Source organism: Carassius gibelio, chromosome A14, assembly GCF_023724105.1.
Source record: "Carassius gibelio isolate Cgi1373 ecotype wild population from Czech Republic chromosome A14, carGib1.2-hapl.c, whole genome shotgun sequence".
NCBI classification, from domain to species: domain Eukaryota; kingdom Metazoa; phylum Chordata; class Actinopteri; order Cypriniformes; family Cyprinidae; genus Carassius; species Carassius gibelio.
Genome location: NC_068384.1, coordinates 10,074,230 through 10,097,496, shown reverse-complemented (window position 1 = coordinate 10,097,496; position 23,267 = coordinate 10,074,230). Strand labels below are relative to the sequence as shown.

Here is a 23,267-nt window from a genome sequence, read left to right as displayed (position 1 = left end):
CTCAGATCAAGTGTATGACCACATATAGTGCCAAAAGTGCTCACTCGTTTGGACTTTTTCTAGTTTTAATGTCTAACAGCATCGGATCACTGTGGATTTGTGGATCTGGCCTTTCTGCCATTGAAAGCCCTTAATGTCAAAGAAAACACAGAACACACTTACATTTCTATCAATGGAATAATCACCTGCTAAATAATAAATGTGAAAAGGTGTGCAAACACTTTTTTTCTCTCCTTTAATAACAGGTCGATTTTGACTGATTTGTAGAAAGATTTTCACTTTGATCTGTTGTTCTGTTGATGAAAAGAATAACAAGAAAAAAAGAAGAAAAAAAAAACAGTGAGCACTTTAAAAATAAATTAATAAAAAACTGATAAAACTGAAAAAAAAATATAATAATAATAATAATAAAAAAAAATAATAATACAATAAAATAAAATGTAAATAAACAGTTTGGGGACTGTATAACTGAATAAATGAATGTTCTTGATATTATCAGATGGTTTTTAAATATGATTAAATGATCTACAATATAGATGTTTTAAATTGCAAAAACTGTCATGGAAGTTTAAAATCTGATGTTCTATATACAGTACAATATAACATTTACACAATATTTTTTAATTTAATAAATGATTTGTTCTTAAATGTATCTTCATCCAGGTATATTTCTTTCTAATACACATCAAGATGATCCAAATTAAAACTGCTTGTATATGGCTGTTAGATGGCTCAATATCCAATGCATGCATGAAGCAAGTTTGCATCTGTGAACCTAATGAGAGTATAAACCTGGATAGCAATTAACAGCACTTTATCAGGCCACGACTTAAACGTAATATTAAACAAATTGGCCAATTATAGATACGCTGATATTTTTAGTTCAGTGTGAAGTTCGAAAAAGATGATCACACAAAACCACAGCAGGAGTATCAAAGCCCACAGTACTTTTTCCTGTGAATAACTGGCATTTCACTGATCACATTAACTGAGCTGTACTGAGGTTAGCCCTGCCATAATGAGAGCATGTGAGCTAAGAAGAGAGACGTGCAGTGGGTCATTTTCAAATGAAAGCTATTAGTGTTCATTACACAGCTCCCTGTTGATAGCACTATACAAAGAGTACAAAGGTTGAGTCCATCTTGAATATGATGTAGACAGAAAAGCTTGTTAGAATTCCAAGATAAAGTTTTGCTCCAGGCCTGCACAGTGCCTCAGTACAACCCTAATATAGGGAATGAGCGAGAGAGAAAGAATAAGAAACATCCATCCATGTGAAAGTAGCGATTGGAAGCAAACTTGTTCTTTAAAACTCCTCTCCTGAGAAAACTGCTGACAAATTTTTGTTTATCCCTTGCCGTTCCCTTCCTTTATCAAGACTAACCTGTTACTTTGTTTATCATCATACTGCATTGCATCGGAGTGTGGTCTGTTCATCTATTGTCCTATTCTCAGCATACTATAATGCTACCGGTGCATTATTTCAGAGAGGGCCAGAGCCTTTGAGAGCTTATTAATGGTATCTGCATTGTTCTGGCTTTTGGCTTTACTGCGCTTTTGGCATCAGCATTACAAGGGCATTGAACCAAAAACCACTATCCCCACATTAAAGCCTTCCCAGAGGGCTGCGGGAGGGTTCTTTGAGAGATTAAGACACCACTAGAGAACGCAAACTTAAGATACTGCCTCCCTGGCATTGAATGAGAAATCCTGGGGTTTGTTCTTCTAATTATCGTCTAAACTGATTACAGAGATTTAGCAGTATCAAAAAAGTGCTGTAAAGTTTTATCTTCACACATTTCATATGGGGTCCCGCTGCTACCGAACTCAGTTGCATGTGACAGAAATGGATGTGTATTAATATAAAACCACGAAGAAGAGTGACGGAGATTTGCCTGGGTGGAAGATTTAAGTTTGTGGCCTCATTGGTGGATTGAACAAATCAGAGCATGGCTGAGCCTAGCTTCTTTTGGGTTGTGAAGAAGGCGTTCTGAAAGACGAAAACAAGGGGTGTGAACACAATGGTGCCATGCGGACCTTGTTCGCTTTTGCACGTGCCCAGTCTTCAGTCTCTTTCTCTTCTGTCTCTGTCACACATCTACAATAGGCAGAGAGTCTTTGTGAGCATGTCTGCTTTTTATGGGGACCTTTGCCTGGACCAGAGACTATAATAAATGCTTTTTTATCTGATTGTTTTGTAAGCCCTTTGTTGTCAGTGGGATAACGGTTCTTTGCTTGCGTGATGAGAAAATGTGAAATGACATCCACAGAGCAAGAAGAAAAGAGGGACAGAGTCAAAAATAAAAATAAAAGAGAGCAGCTAAGCCTCATTCCTGTCAAAGAAAGAAAGAAAACGAGAGAGTGTGTCTGAGTGAGGCATTGCGTTTTTCTCCAGACAATGGAAAGTAAGTGTTTGAGTGCTTGGCTTTGCAGGCAAGCGTTAGATGAGGGGCTTCACACGCCTACTGTATGGATGCTAGACCCTGGCAAGCCTGCTGGGGTTTACAGATCTGTGCATTGCTAGGATGATCCAATGGAGCTAGAGGAGTACTGTATGTGTAGGATGGAGTACACTGAACCAATCAGCTCCAACACAAATGTAGGTGATTGTTTAGTAACACACACTTTCTGCCTTCATGGAGACAATTTATATTTCACATCAAATTCAGAGAAAAACAGCATTTTCTTCTTTTGATGGCAACTTCTCCAAGTTTATGCTGGGTCACAGAATGCTTTTATTTAATTGGCAAATTTGCATTGTGAGGATGTAGGGGGAGAATACACGGGTTTGTGAAAGTGACACTGTTATGTAAGCACAGGTTGAGAACAGAACTCTGATGTAGATTAGAAGTCTTTTAAATTATAATTTGAATAGAAATAGCAAAAATATATTGATGGATTGGATCCAACTTATCAATTAAAAGGAAGTCACTTCTGTGTTCCACATTAGAAAAAACTCAAACACCTGTCCATTTTATAATTTGCACCACTTGGTTCAGTCGTAACTATCCTATTAAGTACTAAGTCAATAGAACAGAATTCATGTATATTTTCAAGAAATATAGAACAGCTATTCTCATTTTATTATTAACGAGACCATGCACATTTCTTTCACGTGCATCCAAACTAACAGTCAGTCTGCAGTGTGACCACTGGGATATTTACACTCATCTGGCGTCTTTCCTATTTTGAGATGTGACATTTCCTTGACGCAGTGTGAATGATGTCAAGCAATCGCCATATCCTCACCATAGGAGAAATAAAAATAAAATGGAACAATACCCAGAAGTCTCTCTGTCCATACTGAGTGGTTTGGAGGCACGTCTGCGTGTGGTTTCAAGCTCACCCACAAACCTCTGCCAAACATGCCGTCGGCACGACTGAGGCATTAACATCCTGCCAGAGAGCCACAAAAAGCCCATACCATTACCATGTAAGGACATAAAACTGGACCTGTGCATTACTTCCCGCTCAAGGATGAGGATATCATGCCGCGGCTATTTGAGCTCCAGGGATGAAGTTAAGGTGATGCAGGTGATAAATGTAAGGGGACGGGTTTGAGAGAGAGGGAGAGAGAGGGATAGAGAGAAAGATGGATGAAGGATGAAACTGAGAATAGAGACAAGGGAAGGAGGTATGCAGACCTGACAGTTGAATCTCCTCTATAAAGCACAGCTGAATGCGGGAAAAGGTCATCGTTTTAGCTCTTCTGCTTCTGTAAAGAGCGACAGGGCTGTCACCTCAGTTCAGGCTTCCACACACCCAATCCAAACCACCTGGCAATTAAAGGTCATCTCTGCTCCCAGTAACAACCAGGAAGGGCCACTGTGGACCAGGACATCTAAATATTCCTTATCTCCTCTACCTTTCTCCAGCTTTGAAAGAAGAAATACAGACAGAAAACAACTAAAATCCCTCATCTTTATGGAGGGGAAAAAAATGCAGATGAATTCTGGCACTTGGACATGCCCCAACCACTTCAGAAGCAGCAGCTAAAATAAAAGTCACCAATCCCCCTAGTGGTCTCTGAGAAAAAACGTCAAACTGTCAGTTGTGAAGCAGAGTTGACTCTTTCAAATTCATCTAATTAACAATGGTGAAAAAGCCACAAGAGGGTTAGAGGCAAAGGGTGGTCTAATGTAAATGAGATCCACTCTTTCACAGACAGCTGAGGTATCTTTAGTTCAGGAAACACATGCCATTTGCAATTACCATGTTTAAGATGAACAAAAACCACTGAGACAGTCAGGGCGTGAAGTGCTTCCTGAATGATCATCAATCTTGCCTGTAAGACAAAGGGCAGTGGGAGGGAGGGTGGGGCGGCAGGAGTTTTGCCAAGTCCTGTCCCAAAGCTGCTATTATGAGAGTGTGAAAGTGGAGCTTCCACTGGCTTGGTGAATGAAAGCAGACAGAGTATTGTACACGAAGCGCTGCCTGGCATCAAAGACATCTCTTTAATGAAGCCTTTCAAATATACACAGTCATCTGTAGGCATGATGAATCTCTGAGCAAAGACAAACGTAGGGCGTTTTTACAAATGCTCTTCAGAAAATTCTCTCATGTCTGGCATATTGAAAAACAGATTTATCTGTTTAGGGGTTTGGCATGTTTATACATGTCAAAAGGTCACATACACTGTATTTAGCAGCACAAAACTGAACAAAAGGCTAATCAGCATCTTGATATGCCACACCTGTGAGGTGGAGGGATTATCTCGGCAAAGGAGAAGTGCTCACTAACACAGATTTAGACAGATTTGTGAACAATATTTGAGAGAAATAGGCCTTTTCTGTACACAGAAAAAGTCTTAAGTCTTTGAGTTTAGCTAATGAAAATGGGGGCAAAAACAAAACTGTTGCGTTTATAATTTGATTCAGTACAGACAGACAGATAGATAGATAGATAGATAGATAGATAGATAGATAGATAGATAGATAGATAGATAGATATAATGACCCCAGCAGGACCTGAACTGGATTTTAAACAGGATGTGTTTGCATTTCATACATTGCCCTGTAAGCAGATAAAGGTTTCAAACAGGGGATCAAGCTGCATTATGTGAAAATGCCTATGCACACACAACTCACCTGGATTAGTGCTTCACTTAGCCTCTCCTCATCCACCTGCAGCACGATATCCCGTATCTCTTCATAAGGCAGCCGGAATGAACCCAGGAAAATTGCTGTTTGGAAAGAAAAAAGAAAAAGAAAAATGGAGTCATTTTCTGGCCCTATATTTTGGAGTGTCAGCATGTTCAACAGGGCCTCCCTCAGAAGTAACTTCTCAGGTATATTGTATAGTGTTTGTTCCACTGCGGGGCAATTGGAAGCAAAAAAGCAACACAATTTTCTGGCAACAATAAAAACAGCTCAAATAACCTCAGATTTGGGGCCCTATCACCAGATAATGACTCAACATCTTAAACTTTCACCCAGGTTGAAACGCAGAGGACCACAGGTGCAATTTACCCGGCAGCTGAATTTGATAACTGCTTCTGAAGAAAGAATAGTCTGTAATTATAGCATATAGCTTATAGTGCGCAGTTTAAAGTGCCATCAGCGGGGGACCGAACATAATTGTACATTTCTGTCTGAAGCAGTCACTGCATTGAGTTTAAAATTACCTTAACATTTACATAGAGTTTTCCAGTAGTGTGTGGAAACAATGCCAAGCAGAACCTGTGTTTGTTCTGGGAAATCATCGCAGTACAGAAAGCATTCATGGGGTTGCTCTTGTTTTGTACCACCTACCTCTAAGCTATTTCAGCAGATGTTTGATGGGAATGCATGGCTGAGTGGATATACTGAAGATGATATCTGATAGTTTGTTCTCTGAAATAAGTATTTATTCGGTTAGATTCCGCTATCGCTCTCTGAATTGCATCAGCCAATGAATGTGGAGGCCCTTCTGCCTCACCCCACCATCCAGCTCTCTGGTGTGCAGGTGAATGAGTTCCAAATTCTGATGAACAGTGATTTAATAACCAACCAGCTGATTGACTAAGTCTCTGTGAAACTATGCTCTATTTTCTGCAATTCATTAGTCGGCCATCTGCGTGTCACAATATGCCGATTTCTTCAGAGGAAAGAGAGTTCTGTGCTTTTTTTTTATTAGAGAGATGAAGGTAGAGTGAACACAGCGGCGTTTCAAAACAGTGGGCTCATCTGGCAAAATCCGGACACAATGGCATGGGAAGAAATTCATATTGTAGCTTTGGTGTGCCAAAATGCACAACGAGGTTTTAAAACTAGCCTAACAACACAATACAGCCTGGCTATAGGGATATGCTAATGAAGCATCCATCAGTAGCATGATGAGCCAATCATCAAGAGTATCACATGCCAATAAACAAACAAATGGTTAGTCACTGAATGTGGTGAGTTTAACAACCCCCAGTCAGAACTTATCATATTTGCTGCAAAAACAAAAAAAAAATGTAATTGGACGACAAATGCTTTCGCCTCATCTGTTGATTCATTAGCATAATTTACACATTCACAGCAAGTTCATTATCCAGAGTTTTCTTCTAACAAGTTTGTCCATGACAGATGCATCCCATAATTCATTTCCGTTCATATCCACTCATACTAATCTGCCTAGGCATTTTTTTTTTTACACCGCAAACCCTGCAAGTCCATCAAATTGCAAGCATTTAAGCAAAGAGAGCACTTCCACCCTGTATATAAAAATGTTATCTGTACTAAACCACCTCCACACACTGGCATCATTTATAGCAAATCTCACTTTGTTTAAAAAAAAAAAGGAATGCTGATGGAGGGTCCCCGTGATTCTTCTGGAGCTGGACCAAGGAAGGGAACAGAATGCTGGGATTGTTAAACATGCTAATGGACCACAGAGCTCTGCTGGGTATCTTATGTAGCAGTTGCCTGCTTTGCTCGGTTCCTCCCACATTAACTGTACTCATGAGATTCACAGCTTGTTCGTCACATCTGCATTATTGTTTCAGCTGTGCACAGAGCCACACCCGGGCCCCAGGTCCAAAGTAGCCGAGCAAATATCCAGCTTCTCTTTACACTCACGATGATGTGTGGGATTTGCTCAGAGGCCCCCAGGATCAATGAACTCAGCAAGTTTTCCAATCCAGAGAATTTCATGGCCAAAAAATGAAAGTGTGGGCATTGTCCAGTCAGCCCACAGACTGTACTCTCAGCATGAGGGGAAGACAGCAACAGATACCTGGGGGTATGAGTAATGCTCCCTTGTTAAAGTAAAGAGCAGAATTGAGTTGATCCTGGGTCATTTCCACAACCCTGGAACAACACTGTCTTGTCTTTGGGGCCCCTATCAAATAATAATAATAATAATAATGTTCAACTTTTAAGATTCTTTTACACTCACTCTTTCTGCTTTCCTGTCCCACCGCCTCTTTCCTTTCTCTGTGAAAGATGACAGATTTGTGGCTGAAGTGAATGTGAAACAGCACTCCCACTCGTGTTCTGGCATTAGTTACTCTGAAGCCTGAAGTGGTGTGTCTATGCATGTGTGTTGCATCAAAAGCAGGCTAAAGAACTAGCAGAAAAGAGACAGAGAATGACAATGTGAAAGTGAGTGAATGAGGGGAAGAGAGAAATGTCACTGGCATCTTTTCTGATGGGCCATTTCCATCTTCTCCAGCTCTAAACGAAGAAGAAAAGCAGACAAGGAAAAAGAACACACACACACACACACAAACCTGACCTCAATGTCATTTACCCTTCAGGCACAGTAATGGAGCATGTTATATGATTAATGAAAATGCCACCTCTTTTGTTGCATTATTAGTACTGACTGACACAAGCATCTCTATTATTGCTCATGGTAAGTGTTCTTCTACCACTGCATACTGTATTAAAAACTTCAGTGCATAATTCATTACATGATATGACTGATGCATCCTACTGTGCAGCTTGTTAAAAAAGAAGTGTGTTAAAATTGTTCTAAGCAATGAGACTCACAATTCTTGTCTGACAAACAAAGCCATGAATTGATATATCCAAGCCATATCTAGGAACCAGAAAACCATGGGCCAGTCAACAACCCCTTCCATATAAAACCCTAGTAACTGCATTGCAGTGCCCTGGAAATCACTCAGAATACCCTCAAATCAGTATAGAGAAGAGCAAGCACACACCTACTGTAGTTATAATTTTATTATCCATGTTACGCCAAACTTGGGATAATGTGACTTAAAATTATGTTCTTCAACAGCAGCAGTGTAGCCAGACTGAGCGTCATCTTACTCTATTTGCACATTCAAATTGCATTGATATATTCAATTGGAAACCAAGTACTCTTCCGGCTAGGATGAAAACAAGCATGGGTAAGACATATACTCAGGTGGCTGGTTATTTTAGCTTTTGCTATGAATATTTCATGAAGTGTGATATTGTATATCTAAGGTGTTCTCCTATCCAAGACAAAGAAGTCAACATGTCCAAAAAAGAATTAAATCACATTCTCATGCTGCTTTCATCAATCAATGTCCAAAGAGTCGCCAGGCCCTCTTGAGAACACAATGAATTCACACGCACACACACACACACACACACACACAAACACTCCCTGAAGATTCAGGAGGGTTGAAAGCGTGGCAGTGGAAGAGAGAAAGAGACATGACAACAAGGGTCCGGTAGACTGATCAATACAGGCCACAAAGCAAGATGTGTTCAGTCCAAACTGTGATATCAAAGACAAAGTACAAGTTAGAACAACTTGACTATAAAAATGGCCAAATACAAATAGAACAAATTTTGATAAATGTATTGTGTTTAAACAAATAAATACATGAATTTATTAATTTGTTCGTTTGTTAATTCATTCTACTGACCATTGTATATTATTTTAAGTGTAGGATAAGATTGAATCAATCAGTCATTTAAAGTGATCTATCTCCCAGACTTGGTTCCATTATTAATTTCATAAATGGAAGTACTCTTGGTTTGGGGGACTATTTGGTTTTGCCTTTTTGATTAAGATTTTTCCTGTTATCATCCTATAGTATGTGTTTATGGTACATCTGATTTCATAGGAATCCATTATCAAAACAAAAAAAAAAACCTCATCCCCAAAACCTGTTGCAGGAAGAACAAATACTGACAAATGCTGCTTGACAATACAAGAGGATAAGAGGAATTTCAAAGTTGATATGATACGTACAGTAGGAACAAGAAAACAAACAAATAGAAGAGAACAGAGGAAAAGTGTCAGTCAAAGCCTGACAACATTGTGGCTATAGATTCAGCAGCATGAACTGCTTTCAGTACAGAGAAAGTTGTTTAGCTTCATATTTTTCAGTATGGACCAAGAAATACTTAGGACTTCTCTAATATAATTACAAATAAAATAATAATAATAATCATCATCATAATAAAAACAAATCTTTACAGACTAATACAAATGTAACTTCTTTGAAAGGAAGACCAAAAACACAGATCTGGAGGCTCTTGGCTGGGTATGTGGGGACACAGATGATATGGAATGATGATAACTTACACAGATTCTGGGCTGTCTTGGCATCCAGAATTCGCAGCTCTTTCGCTTTTTTCTTGAATTGCGTTTTCCTGTCATCTGTTTCTTCCACGTCCTTTTTCACTGAAAGCAGAAAGATTTTATCTTTACTTTTCATGTTTTATTTTATTTTTGCTTTTTTTTTGGGGGGGGGGGGGGGGGGGTTGGCATGAATACACACTTAAAGTTTCCAAATTAAAGACATCAGTCATAGACAGAATGACCGGTTTCAAACTACCTTTATGTCCTTTTTGTATTTCAAAGGTGAATTAACAAAACTGCAAAATATCATTTGCGCTCCACAAAAATCCATCAATTTGGAATGAAACAAGGATGTGTTCAATAAAACCAGAATTGCCAAATCCGATACTCATCTAAGTCATACATTTTAGGAAAAGCAGAGGTAGTTCCCACTTTAGCAAGCATCGCTATTAACAAATAACAAGACCTAAACAAACATTCTATCAGATGAACTGGATTGTATTATTATGAATGTGGTTTTGTCATACTGCTAACCAAAATGAAAAGTATGACTCGTACGCTTTGGACCACACTTTTTATGAGCTCCCACTGTAGCAATAAAAATGACATATGTTCCTCTCTATAAGGTAATTATACACATGGCACCTCGATAACAGATCCAAGGTGGAAAGCATAAGCACAGAGAAACGCTAGATCATGGCAGATGTGTCACGGTTAAACCAAGACACTGATGCATGTCAGACTTCCTTTTTATAGCACAACATTTAACGAAAAAAAAAGAAAGAAAAGTAGGGAGGGAAGAAAGAGAAGACAAAAAAGAAGGTAGGATAAATTGGAAAAGGAACAGAGATAGATAGGTAAGAGAGAAAAACAGCAAGATAGACAGATGTACAGAGACAATGTGCTAAAGAGACCATCGGCGTCGCTTCTGTATATTGGAGGGAGATTGTGTGGGCCAGCCATTGACAAACATAGGGCTTGCTCTGTCAACGGCTCAAAGCCACGGAGATAATTGTGTTATTTCTGTAATCCTAGGGAGCAGCGAGAACAGCAGCTTGGAACAGCCCCAAACCAACGTTAATGCCGTACGTGTGTGACTTGCATTCGAGGGACCAGCTCCCTTTGAGGCCTGCTTGAAAACAGCCTCTCCCTGAGTGACATAATGTGTCAGCAAAATCCTTGGCTGAACCATTGTCACAGTCAACTACCAACTAACTAAATTAGAGCGCAATCAAGGCCATAGCTCTGGGACTAACCCGGGGGAGAGAAAGAGGGAGAGAGAGATTCTGGGTAAAAACAAAGACAGAAGAAAGGCAGATTGCTTGTGGGAGTAGGAGAGCACCTCAGCGCTAATCATCACAACTCTGCTATTTATTTAAGCCCAAGATGGAAGTCTCCCAGGAACTCGAATACAAACAAGCCTCTCCCAAGAAATCTGCATGTGTGAAGGAGCTATCAAAGCAGGAACATCTCCTAAGCAGGTGGATTTGCTGCTGGCTACAGGCCATTTGCTGTTGTGTCAATAGCACTCTGGTTCTGATGAATGTCTGTTTTGGACTGGAAGTGTTGGTGACACTACTAAGCCTACTCAGTGAGTTTAATCTTTTGTAAGTTTTATTTATTTAATTTGCTGCTAAAAGCTCAGGTGTGCTCAGACTAAATGGATATGGGGGGGGGGGGTGAATAACCTGTGCTGTCTTCCACCCTCAATACCACAACTGAGGTGTGACCCTTGAGTAAGCCACCGAACCCCCAATGGCTCCCCAGGCGCCGAAGCACATGGCTGCCCAATGCTCCGGGTCTATGTTCATGGTGTGTGTTCACTAATTTGTGGGAAGTCGTGGCCCAATGGTTAGAGAATCGGACTCCCAATCGAAAGGTTGTGAGTTCGAGTCCCGGGCCGGCAGGAATTGTGGGTGGGGGTAGTGCATGTACAGTGCTCTCTCCACCTTCAATACCACGACTTAGGTGCCCTTGAGCAAGGCATTGGACCCCCAACTGCTCCCCGACAAATTCTGAGTATGGGTCACCATACTTGGCTGAATGTCACGTCACTTTCATGTGTATGTGCACTTGGATGGGTTAAATGCAGAGCACAAATTCTGAATATGGGTCGCCACACGCCACATAACATAACTAATTCACAAATTCCAATTCACAGAATGGTAGATACAGACAGAAAAACAATAGAGACCACCGCAGGTATTGCCGTTTTTGCAAAATGCATTTGCAGCTTTTAACCTGAGTAGTGCTTTAACCACAAGTTACCAAGCGAATGTATCAAAGCGCATTTTTGCATTTTGGCAAATAGCAGTGGGCTTTGCCTTGCCAATGGGTTACATTAGATGGCTAGAGTCAGCGGAAAAAATCTATGAAAGACATTGTAGTTTAAATAATTCATATCCACAGAAGCAAGTTTAGTTTAGCCTACTTATGAAGTAGCTTTGTTATTTAGAAAGCTTTGCTATTTAGAAAGAACTCAAGCAGGATAAATGTCAAGGCTGTGCTTATATTTTACTCTATTGCAGTACTACAACATATTTTAGACAAAAAGATGCCTATAGATACATAGGTTCCACTCGAGAGAGTCAGCAATGCACTCAGAAAACAGCTACAATCTGAGAAACCTGAATACCAGGAAAAAACTAAATATCTGAAAACAGGGCTCCTGAAGGATCTTAATTTATTTAGGGGAAGGGCTGCAGGTGAGGGAACAGCTTTCAGCCATATTGTGGAGCTCAAGATACCCCAACCACCCCCTTAGGCGCATTGTCACACCCTTCCACCAGCTGGCTCTCCCACCTGGGTAGCCCACGCTCTCAGCAGGATGTTCTCAACACATCCTCAGGCTCTTCAGCTGTTAGAGAGATCCACAGCCCGCCAGGCCCACACCTCCTCAGTCCGAGAGGTGCTGGATTAATGAGAAAAAGACACAGCTCAGCCCATTGCTACTTCCACTCATGGTGGAAAAGGGCAGTTTGGGAGAGAGTTTTGTATTTGCAGCAGATTTGCTGATTGAATTACACTCCATCCCACATATTTATGACATTGGATTTTATCTGCAGGCTTGGACCATTTTGTAGTGATTCAAAAAGTGTGATCTTGCAACAGAATAACAAGAGAAGAGCAGGACACATCACTGTTTCGAAGACAAATCATTAGTGCATAATAGACAACAGTTCCTCCATCTGTCCATCACTGATGATGGGAACAGGACTTCTGCCAACAGCCAAGTAAGCAAAGTCTCTTGATCTACCCACTAGAATATGCTTAGAATATTGATATAAGCAAGACTCACAAAGCAGTATGTATTCGCCACCTCTCAGAGAGGCAAAACCTTCTCCATTTGCTGAGCTTTTATTCATGTCAAAACTGGATTTTTATGTGATATTTAGAAAGCCATTAAAGACACACATTCTAATTATCTTTTGGGTTCCTTTGATTACATGGTTCCTGCCTTTTATATGGATAACCTTTGCAAAATATTCTTTAAAATGTATTCCTTTTTTTTCTACAGATGAAACAGCCTACAGTTAAAAGGATATAAATCCATTTATCAACACAGATGAATGACAAAAAAGAAACCAATATCTACATTCAAGTGCTTCCCTAAAACACCATAATGAAGCGCTAAAGAAATAAAGTTTTATTTAGATGTAGATGAAACATTCTTTGTTAGTTTTGTGTTAAATAGAGAAAAAATAAACTGGGACTCGCAGCGTTACGAGGATAAAGGCAGCGTCTGCGTATCGTGAAACAAATACAGATGGCTCGTTAAGATTTTATGGAGAACCACATTTACACAAAGAAATTCAAGTTAATTCAAGACATGTTATGTACATGGAGGACATAAATAACATGAATGAATACGAGAAAATGTAATAAATAACTGAACAAGTGGGCCAACTACTGATGAAGAAAAAGCCAGGTGGTTTTCGTTATAAAGTGTGAAGGACTGATTATGTTTGGGGTATTTCAGTGCAATACAAACAGCAGTATTTTAGAGTAATGATCCATTAGAAAGAAAACATAAAGCTGAGAGGTATTCAGGGGGAAGGTGGTTTCAAAATGTTAGTAAAAGATTAGCAGTACAAGAGTGCTCCTGCCAATGTAATCACATATGTGTGTTGAGTCCACAGACACGGTTATATGTAGGGAAGAGAGAACAGCTTTTGGCGGCAACGAAGGTTGAAATGCAATAGCAATAACAGAGTAACTTACAATAAGAAAAGCAATAAAAAAAAGGCAACAGAAAAACCCACTCAAGTTCACACAAGCCCTTTCTGTGATTTTTGGACAGAGGGCAGCCCATGGGAGCTCCTCATTTCCAAAGTTCTTCACATTTGGGCGTAGAGATTGTTTACTGGACTTGAATCCTTCTGCTGGGAGCTGTCCATGTGGTATCTCCCCCCAGGCAGCCAAAGCCTTGAGCATTAGCAAGCTAAACACTACCACATGTTCGCTTCCGGACTGAAATGATTCACCCAAGAGCAGTCACAGACACATAAAGCTAGAGATGGTGAGCAGAGAACTGAAAACACTGATGACAGGTCCTCTTAAAATGTGTTCAATGTCCCGGCAAAGCATCAGACGAAGCAGACAATGTGGAGTATGACTGTCCGCTGGGAAGAGTGCTGCCGGAACGCGCAATCTGTCTGGAAGAATCTGACTCATCTACCTCCGCAAAACTGACTGTCCAAACTTGAACAATGCCAATAAATATGAGACGGATTCTTTCAGGAATTGAATCAAGTCTGAGTGAAAAACACTTCAAAAATCACAGTATGGTAAAAAAGAAAGTTTAGTCTGAAACAAAGTTTCTGTCATCATTGTACTCACCCTCATGTTGTTCCAAAACTAGAAACACGCAGATACAAACAATTGGACAGTGGGTATAAAATGAAGCTACAGAGTATTGGTGTGAAAGAAGAGTAAAATCAGAAAAAGAGAATCATTTTTTAATTTCTCCACATCCTCAGCCAAATCTACAAGATGTCTCAAACACACAATTGAGTTGCGAAAACACTATTTTATTGGGGAATTGCAGCTGTGATTATTTCTGCCAGTGACTAAGGCTAAAGAAAGGTCTCTTTCTCAACCCTGCAAACAATTTATTGCCTGGATATTAGCCAGCCACAGTGTTCTCACCATCTAGCCTCTCAAATGCACGCTCACATTATCAAAAAAAAAAAAATCTTTTTCACTCATTCAAGTGAACCTACATTGATTGGATGAGGCCGATCGATAAGGAAAAAAATTCACACAAATTGAATCTGAGCAGAGCATAACGAAGATTCTGAAATATACACTCTAAATTTAGGACAGAGATTCTGCGGCGGAACATTAGTGTCCGGAGCTATTCATTTGCATTAGTGAAGTGATTCAAGCTGTTTTACTCAAGTACCCGAGAGTCTGTTGATGTCAAGAGTCTGTGGGCCATAAATACAAGGGAAGCTTGTCTGAATGAGTAGAATTCAACCTCTCTCTGACAGATTTCTGATGTCAGGTTATAAGGAGGCATCTTTCCTATAATGACTTACCCCTTTACCTCAGTCTTGACCTTCACAGTGCTGGGGAGCTCAGGCAAAGCAGTCTAGCCTCAAGGTGAACAGCACAGAAAAACAGCTGGGGGAGAGGGCCATGCTCTCCCATCCATGCAATTATCATCATCTTTAATGATAACAAGGGAAAAGGGGGAGGTTAGCGCTAATGATAATTGTGATGGGACAGCAGGTAAAGCTTCATTCCCTGAGAGGACGATGTGATATGCCCGAGAGTCTTTCAAAGCATGACCAGGTGCAGGGGTCACTAATACACTCCTGATTCTTACCCTGGGTTCTCCTGGTAGCCTGTGGAGACTAAGTGGAGAAGAGGCTAGAAAGGTCACAGACTGACCCAATAACAACTGGCTCTCTAACAGTTTCATTATGAGTGAGAAACACACTGAGACTGAGAAACTAACAGCTGAACTTGGATAAGAGCTCAGGGAGGGTTGCCAAGCCCTGTTCCTTCTCTTCATGTCAGAAAACTTTTGTTTTCCATAACCTCTGTGGTCCTGGGAAACGCAAAGTGCAGCAATCTTTGAGCAAATATCCTCATATCATGAAGCATCCAATGGATTTAGGCAAAATTTCAAAGTAATTCTGTAACCTCTGGGACCTTTTCGCAAGGGTTTTTTGTGGGGTGTGAAGCGGGACTTGCTCAAGCATGAATTCTTTCATTGGTTAGAGCTCATTTAGCATGCACATTCATACAGTAATGTGGCAAAGCAGCACTACCATCTCTCACCTATGGTGCTGCAGTGGGCAAAACCGATAACAGGTTATCTCATATAAATGGGGCCATATGACGCTGCTAAAAAGAACATTATTTTGTGTAATTGGCTGAATACCTCAAGTGTGTGACCGAAATATTACGCCCCTTAACATACTGTTATGTTTGTGTCCCGGTCAGAACACCGGCGCTACAAGACAAAAACAGTAAAACCCATTACAAAAGAGGCATTTGTTGCATCCAGTGGGGACATAATAACTTTATAATGACTTATACTGTCTTTTTACGCACTGCATGTGTCTAATGTGATGCACAACCACTGAGCCACAGGAACACACACACACTATATTATATATATATATATAATTCATTTATTTATTAATGGCAGTGCTGAGATATTGTCAGTAATACAGGAGCAATGCTGGGCTCATGGCCTCTTATGACTTCCCTGTGGTCACAGGCTGGCTGCTGAGGTTGTGTGGTGGTGTTTGCCTTCTCTGATAGAGATCTGTGGCCTTGAGACCAGCCACTATGCTGTGTTGTAGTTATTAGTCTGGCTGGGGAGGCTTTTAAAGGCTAGCTATAGCATCTGACAGGTGTGTGTGTGTGTGTGTGTGTGTGTGTTGGTTGTACTGGAGAAAATAAGAAACAAGAACCCATTATACAATTTTTATTTATTTATTTATTTATTTATTTATTTATTTATTTATTTATTTAACATGTGGCTGGGTATAATTCTTTCTATCTTGAAGGTTGACTGACAAGTTGATCCAATTTGTTTGGCCTTGTGTTAAGAGGCCTTTTAAAATACTCCCAAGTGTTGTGAGTGCAAATGTCAAAGTTTGCCTGTACGATAACAATAAAAAAAGAAGAAAATAAAAGGAATAAAATAAAGAAGAATAAATAAAATGGCTTCTCCTTCAAGACAGCCTGGCATTACATTTGTTAGTACAAGGCAGAATTCTCTTTTGGAAACAAATACACAGAAGGCATGAACAGTGAAATCGTACAGTTGCTGGTTGTCTGCCCCTGACTCTTGACGGTGTCCTGACATTTTATCCCACCCATCAGATTTTATATTTTATCCTACCAGGGTTTACTGTGCATGCACACATCAATATCACATTATTTTTCTCATGCTGAACAAAAATATATGTATCTGCATTACTGTAAGGGTAGGTTTAGCATTGGGGTAGGTGTAGACTTTAATAAAACATATCTCTTAATATAATCTAAATATAAACATAATCTTATAGGTAGAAAAAAAATATTTATCTTTGTTTTCCTGTAGCTGTATCCCTTCTAGCTACAACAGTGAATATAACCAAAAATTACTGTATTTGCATTACTGTAAGGCTAGGTTTAGGGTTGTGGTAGGTGTAGACGTTAATAAACCATAACTTTACAGGTAGCATTTTTCATTGTCAAATTGTACTACACACTGTTTTAATTGGAGGTAGCAAAATCTGACAGGGTAGGACAAATCGACAGAACAACGGCTCTATTTTGGAAATCCAGAGTCAAGTGAGGAACCTTAGTAGGAGTTATTTTTGATGCAAAACTTTCTTTTGATTCTTTTGTCCAGAGCACTGTTAAACCCTTTTTTCCATCTCTTTCCACCTCACCTCGCAAGATTGCATCCTATGTTAAATTAAATTTTGCAGTCATGGAAATGCTATAGATTCCTTTGTCGTCTTGCTGTTAGACTATTGTAATTCTCTTTTAGCTGAAGCTGCTTAATCTACACTTAATAAGTTGCAATATGTACAGAATTCAGCCGCTGGGATTTTAACTGGAACTAGGATTGGCAGGCATATTACTCCAGTGTTAGAATCCTTGCTCTGGCTCCCAGTCAGATTAAGAGTGTATTTCAAAATCATTTATAGTATTGATTATATTGTGTTCAGAACTTTGAGAAGCTGCTTTTAAAGGCGCTTTATAAAATAAACTTTCTTATTATTACAATCCAATCGCTTTGTACAGTCACCACTGAAATGCTTGCATTGCCACTCTTCACAGACCTATATATCCACTTGTCAGCCGTAAACAATTCCTGACAGGCAATGAATGCATGTGTGTGGTTTTATAAGTTTTTCATAGTTCCCCCCACTATTTATATTTCACATTCAACATGAACAGGTGATACATACAGAAATATCCCAGTCATGAATGGCATCCTAATGCACCCTCTGTACTTCATTTCACCAGGTTGATTATGCGAGTCCGTGCTCATCTGTTTCATTATACGCAATAGATCAAAGAGCCGGGACAGTTGCATGGTGATCCAGGGAGGGGAAGGGAAAGACTAGGGCAGGAGGAACAGAACCAACTATGAAAACAGTTTCATGTGAGGGAGAGCCAGGGATCGCAGCCCTAGGAATGAAGGAGAGCAGCTTGTTGTTTTTGCAAACCCTCCATTGGCTCAGGCTCACACTGCATGGGATGACCCCGGTCCAGATGCTCAAGGTGGTCAGAGGAGCATCTGACTCAAGCCAAACCTTGGATCCTTCCATCTCAAAACTTCTGTTTGCCCAATAAGCCTAAAAATGGAGGATTCTTGAAAAACAAAACTATTTGTGTGGATGCAGAAACACAAATAATAGTAAACAGGAAATCTCTATACAGATAAAGCATCTGTAAGCATAGCTTAGAGAAAGCACTCTTCCCTAACAGCCAATTACTTCTGATCTGCCTCCCTGAAAAGCCGGACCCCTCTGTTACATCCTTTAGACTCCATCTTTGATTACAGCCCTCAATGTTTGCTTTAATGACAAAAGCTAGTCAAGCATAATGAGTTATAATGAAAGAGCGTGGGGTGAGCATTCGTTCTAGTAGCGTCTTTGTGTGCCATCTTAGGTTTGATTCAGATTGTGATTACTTGGCTGACAGGACTTTAAAGTGTAAGGTGTGACCTGCTGCACTTTGAAATGATTGTGTCCACGCACACAGTGTCCAATCTGCTTGCTCAACTGCTTCTATGGCCGACTGGATTATGAGATGGTTTATGGGACCCGCTGTTAACTACAGTCTGGATTACTCAGAGACTGGATTGTGTATAAACCATGGCAGTAAATGTAGTTATGAGGCTTTACACTCATAACTACCTGCTCTTGTTTGTTTTGTGAAAGAGTAGCTTGAGAGCACAGAGAGATAGCCGGGTACTTTTACAGAATTTGTGAAAGATAAATTGAAATATTATAATAGTATGTAAAAAATATTAGCATGACTGTGATGTTCACCGAGCAAAAACACACACCTTCTCTAAGATCTGAGATTTTCACGGCATGCGAACAGTGCACGACAAGTTGTTCCCTAAAATATTCCACAGAGATAAGGATTTTTCAACTTGTCATCCTTTTTTTCAATAGTGTAACATTAAGAAATTGTATTGAATAAAAGCACAAAAATGCTTTTGTAGTGCACGGTGACGGTGGCTTTCTAGATACAAGAGTGGAGCACATACTGAAGTAAACAAATCTATAAACAACATCAAATTACAGCCGGACCTTTACAAGCAAGCCTTAGGGTCTCTCGGTTCCAGGAGAGGAAATGTAGCTATTGACTCCGCTCAGGAAAGAATTCAACCCAAACAGATATATATTTGAGATCTCCCCTACCATTCTGGTAGAGAAAGGGAGAAGTAGTGCACTTCGAAAGCCCATGTAATATGATCTCGGAATTGCACAGAATTCTTTGAAGGCAGTCAGGGTTGATAAGAGGATGAGTGTGGCCATGGTTAAACGGTGGCGCTTTAAGTAGGCGCTCTGTGATCTAACCGGATCTCTGCTCTCAATCAAAGCCAGACTAAATTAAATGTGAATTACAGCGGTGAAAGCTTGTGACTGAAAAGACACCATTTATCATCAGACAGATGTGTGGTTATCTCTTACTCCGTCTCTTTTCCTTTGGCCCTACACAATGACACATCCTTCTAAGGCTAGGTTCACATCAAATGGCTCTTAACTCCATTTGTGACATCAGAAGAGCCATGCTTATTCAAACTGGATTCTTGGGTCAAGTGGTTTTGAATGCAGCTCCTTAAATAAAATAAAATAAAATAAAATAAAATAAAATTTACATCTGCCAAATGGGCTAATTAGAGAAACCTAAAAAAAAAAATAGATTACTTTTGAAATAATTGCTGTTATTTTTATACATAAATCATTGATTCAAGACATTAAGATCTCAACAACACAACATTAAAGATCAAGAGGGTTAAAGGGACAGAAAAATCATTCTTTTTTGGTTCAGGTCTGACCAGAAAGTCAAGTGCTTTGTGCTGTTTGAAGCTTTTCTTCTACTTTTTCCCTCAGTTTCACAGGGCTGAAGTAAGGCTGGCAGGGAGTCAGACTGTGTGTGTATCCATGCACAAAAACACAAAAACAGGGTATCTTTGCTTTATTTACTAAGCCTGTCAAACTCTACAACAGGTTCATGATCCTCTCCAGCTCTTGGCTCACTCTTGATCTATTCAGAAGAGTCTAGTCTGGATTTGTCTGTAACATTCAGGTCTATGCATTCTCTCTCAGCACGCACAATTCATGTCATTTATACGCTTGGCTTTCAGGGTGATATGGAAGAGAATTCAACAGATGTCCACTTGAGAGAGAAGTAATGCGCCCTTGACTGACACACACTTTGTGGATCTCAGCAAGGTGTGCAACATTTGAAGAAAAAAGAAATGGGTACAAAACATCAGAGACTTGACGAAAATAACCATAATTATCTTCCAGGGTGATATGCAAGCTGATGGCTGTCTTGGTTTGCTTATAAAACAACAAACAGAAGAATACCAAAGCAGGGAGGGAGGAAAGGGGAGAGAGAGAAGGACAACCAGAAAATGAGAAGAAAAAATGAGAGATAGATTAAGCGTAAAGTCTCATTTGAAAGTGAGGCTTGAAAACAGACGACTTAATGTAGCTTAATGTAGCGTGGTAGCAAACGAATGATTCCATATAGAAAGACAGGCGAGAGATGATGATGGTGATGATGATGATATGCTTTCACCACGCAATTGTGTTAAAACACTGTGGCCAGAATATGGCCATTACGAGTCATAAAGAGGCGAAGAAATGCAATCCCACACCATAGCTCCAACATGTAAGTACAACATTTTCCAGCACTTTACCACTTAAATGCTTACAGCTGCCATCTCTTTAAACGCTCCTCTCAGCTTTGAACTCCTTTCTGTTTCAACTTGTGCAGACTGCTCAATGTGAAGCCTCTAAAAATGCACACTAATACACAGGCACTGATAGTAACAGATCTGTCTCAGAACGAACACAAGTACACTTTGGTTGCTGGCAAATCACAAGAATTTGTTTCCCATCCTGCTCACCTGAATGAACCATGAATGACCAAATCTACAGTGTGGTCCAAAAGTCTGACATCACTAGTCATAGCAATGCTCAATCTTATCTATGCATCTCTTTTTAATAAATGATAATAAATATATCCACATAACCTGAACCTGATTTGTTTATTTTATGATATATTATTACATGTAAGTTGATTACATTGATTTGACACACAAAGAAGTTAAACTGAGTTATCTCATTAGTAGCAGATTCAGACTGATCGGTTTAAGATATATGAAATGTAAAGTTTTAAAGTTCAAACAGCAGCAAGAAGGATGACACATCCCAGGTATAGATGATATTGAAAAGAAAATGGACTACCGTTGCTGTTCCATTATTAATAAGTCCAGCTGTCTGGAAGCAAAGTTTCATACCAGCCTTCCTGCCCTCCCGAGTCTTATCTGGACCAGCAGCTCTGTGTGTGTGGGCGATTCGCCCTGAAGATGCTGTGCGTAGAACTATAGGAGCAAAGTGGTAATGATATTTGTCAGAAAATGCCTAAACGAACAAAACCACCACGGCAACATCAAACAGAGCCAAAGCAGAAGGAGTCTTTAATCTGCCTCACCCAGTTCTGGCAAATTCTTACACTGGCTCATATGGGCACTTCATGGGGCTTGAAAGACAGCTTATGTTGAAACAGAATCAGTGATGGAATACAGTGCAAATTCTTACTTCACCTCACTCCCACTGTTAATTCCTAAAAGCAACAGAGTGTATGGAGTAAGAGAAAAAAGTATATATATATATATATATATAATAGTTAAGAAATTATTTAAAAATTAAATAAAATTAATTAAATACATTTAGATATTAATAATATTAAACAAAATTACAAATAAATGAAGTGATCGTTTTTAACATTTTACAGTAGCTCAAACAGCAACCGACTTCAAACCTGAGAGAGCAGTCAGTCTTCACTTTCACAAGGGAAGTAATTTCACACAGCATTTATTGAGATTCATCCAGGTTGGAGGTCTGTTAAGGACCTGCGCCTTCCCTCCTGCCCACAATCATAAACCCCTAGTGGGACTTCAAACATTCTCTAGGCCCCTTGCTGATCTTTTTGAAAATTCAGGGAGCAGGGCAAACTTTTAGGATTCCACTCAATATGCCAATGTGCCAACTTGCCATATTGCAGATAGCCACACATATTAAGTACTGTACTGGCTTTCCATTTTCCGATGCTCAAGTAATACTCTTTTAAAGTAGGGCATCAGAATAAGACAGAACTCTTTTCCTGACAGACAATTTCCATCTGACGAGAAGGATGAGCATCGGTCGACCTTTCCCTGACGCTTCAGGCTGAGGTCTACATCACGGCATGAGGAGTTTAAACAGATGTCATTTTTGAATATCCCCTCTCCATATCCAAATCTCAGCCCAAATTAGCCATGTGACCCTTCTAGACTATGATTTATGTTTAGCCTCAGTGCTATTAAGCTAATTCAATATCTGAGCTGTCCATTGTGCCATGCATTTCTCCTTAGTCTTTATCTTCCCTTGTGCATTCAAGGTTTCCTTGTAACCTTCCTATGGAGACTCAATTGTTACTACAGGGTTGTTGTTACTACTTCTCAGGGTTATTGTGACTTGGGGCTCTCATTTAATGTGTTTCCCAGTAAACTTAAAAGAAACAAAGGTGAGGAAAAAAAAAACAGACACCTTGCTTTCTCCTCATTACAGTCAAGGACAAAGTATGAGATGCCACAGAATGTCCGCAGGCATTTCCTTGCGCATTAACTTAATCTAGTCATACAAACCATATACAACAAATTAGGTGTCAAGATGAAGCCACAATGACGGTTTCACTATGATACTGTACTATGGAATAATTACTTATTTATATGGCACATTTCAAGTGCTCTAGAATTGATGAGGTTATGATAATGCACCATTCCATGATCAGTGAAGGATTTAATCTGGGTTGGATTGCATGATAATCAGATCAGCAGTCACATCTAAATTCATGTCCATTATGAAAGTATACTTGTGGTATTGCATGCAAACTGTGTGATTATGAAGGATTTTTATTTTAAGCATTAAAATGTGCCAAAAAAGAAGAAGAAATGATTGCTTAGATATTTGTATACTAAGTGATACAGCTATTCAATTCAACAAAACAAAGACAATATTATCTTAAGGGTC

The 23,267-nt window shown here is 39.7% G+C and overlaps 1 protein-coding gene across 9 annotated transcripts in view; it reads right to left on the bottom strand.

Moving 5' to 3' along the window:
• Positions 1 to 23,267, bottom strand: part of LOC128027467 (protein diaphanous homolog 2) — a 375,948-nt gene that overhangs the window by 160,910 nt on the left and 191,771 nt on the right. For all 9 annotated transcript variants that reach the window (XM_052615104.1, XM_052615108.1, XM_052615109.1 and 6 more), the window contains 2 exons: positions 9,493 to 9,591; positions 5,088 to 5,182 (listed from right to left, as the gene is read on the bottom strand). In XM_052615104.1, the coding sequence (XP_052471064.1) occupies positions 5,088 to 5,182; positions 9,493 to 9,591 (194 nt within the window). The remainder of the gene's footprint in view (positions 1 to 5,087; positions 5,183 to 9,492; positions 9,592 to 23,267) is intronic.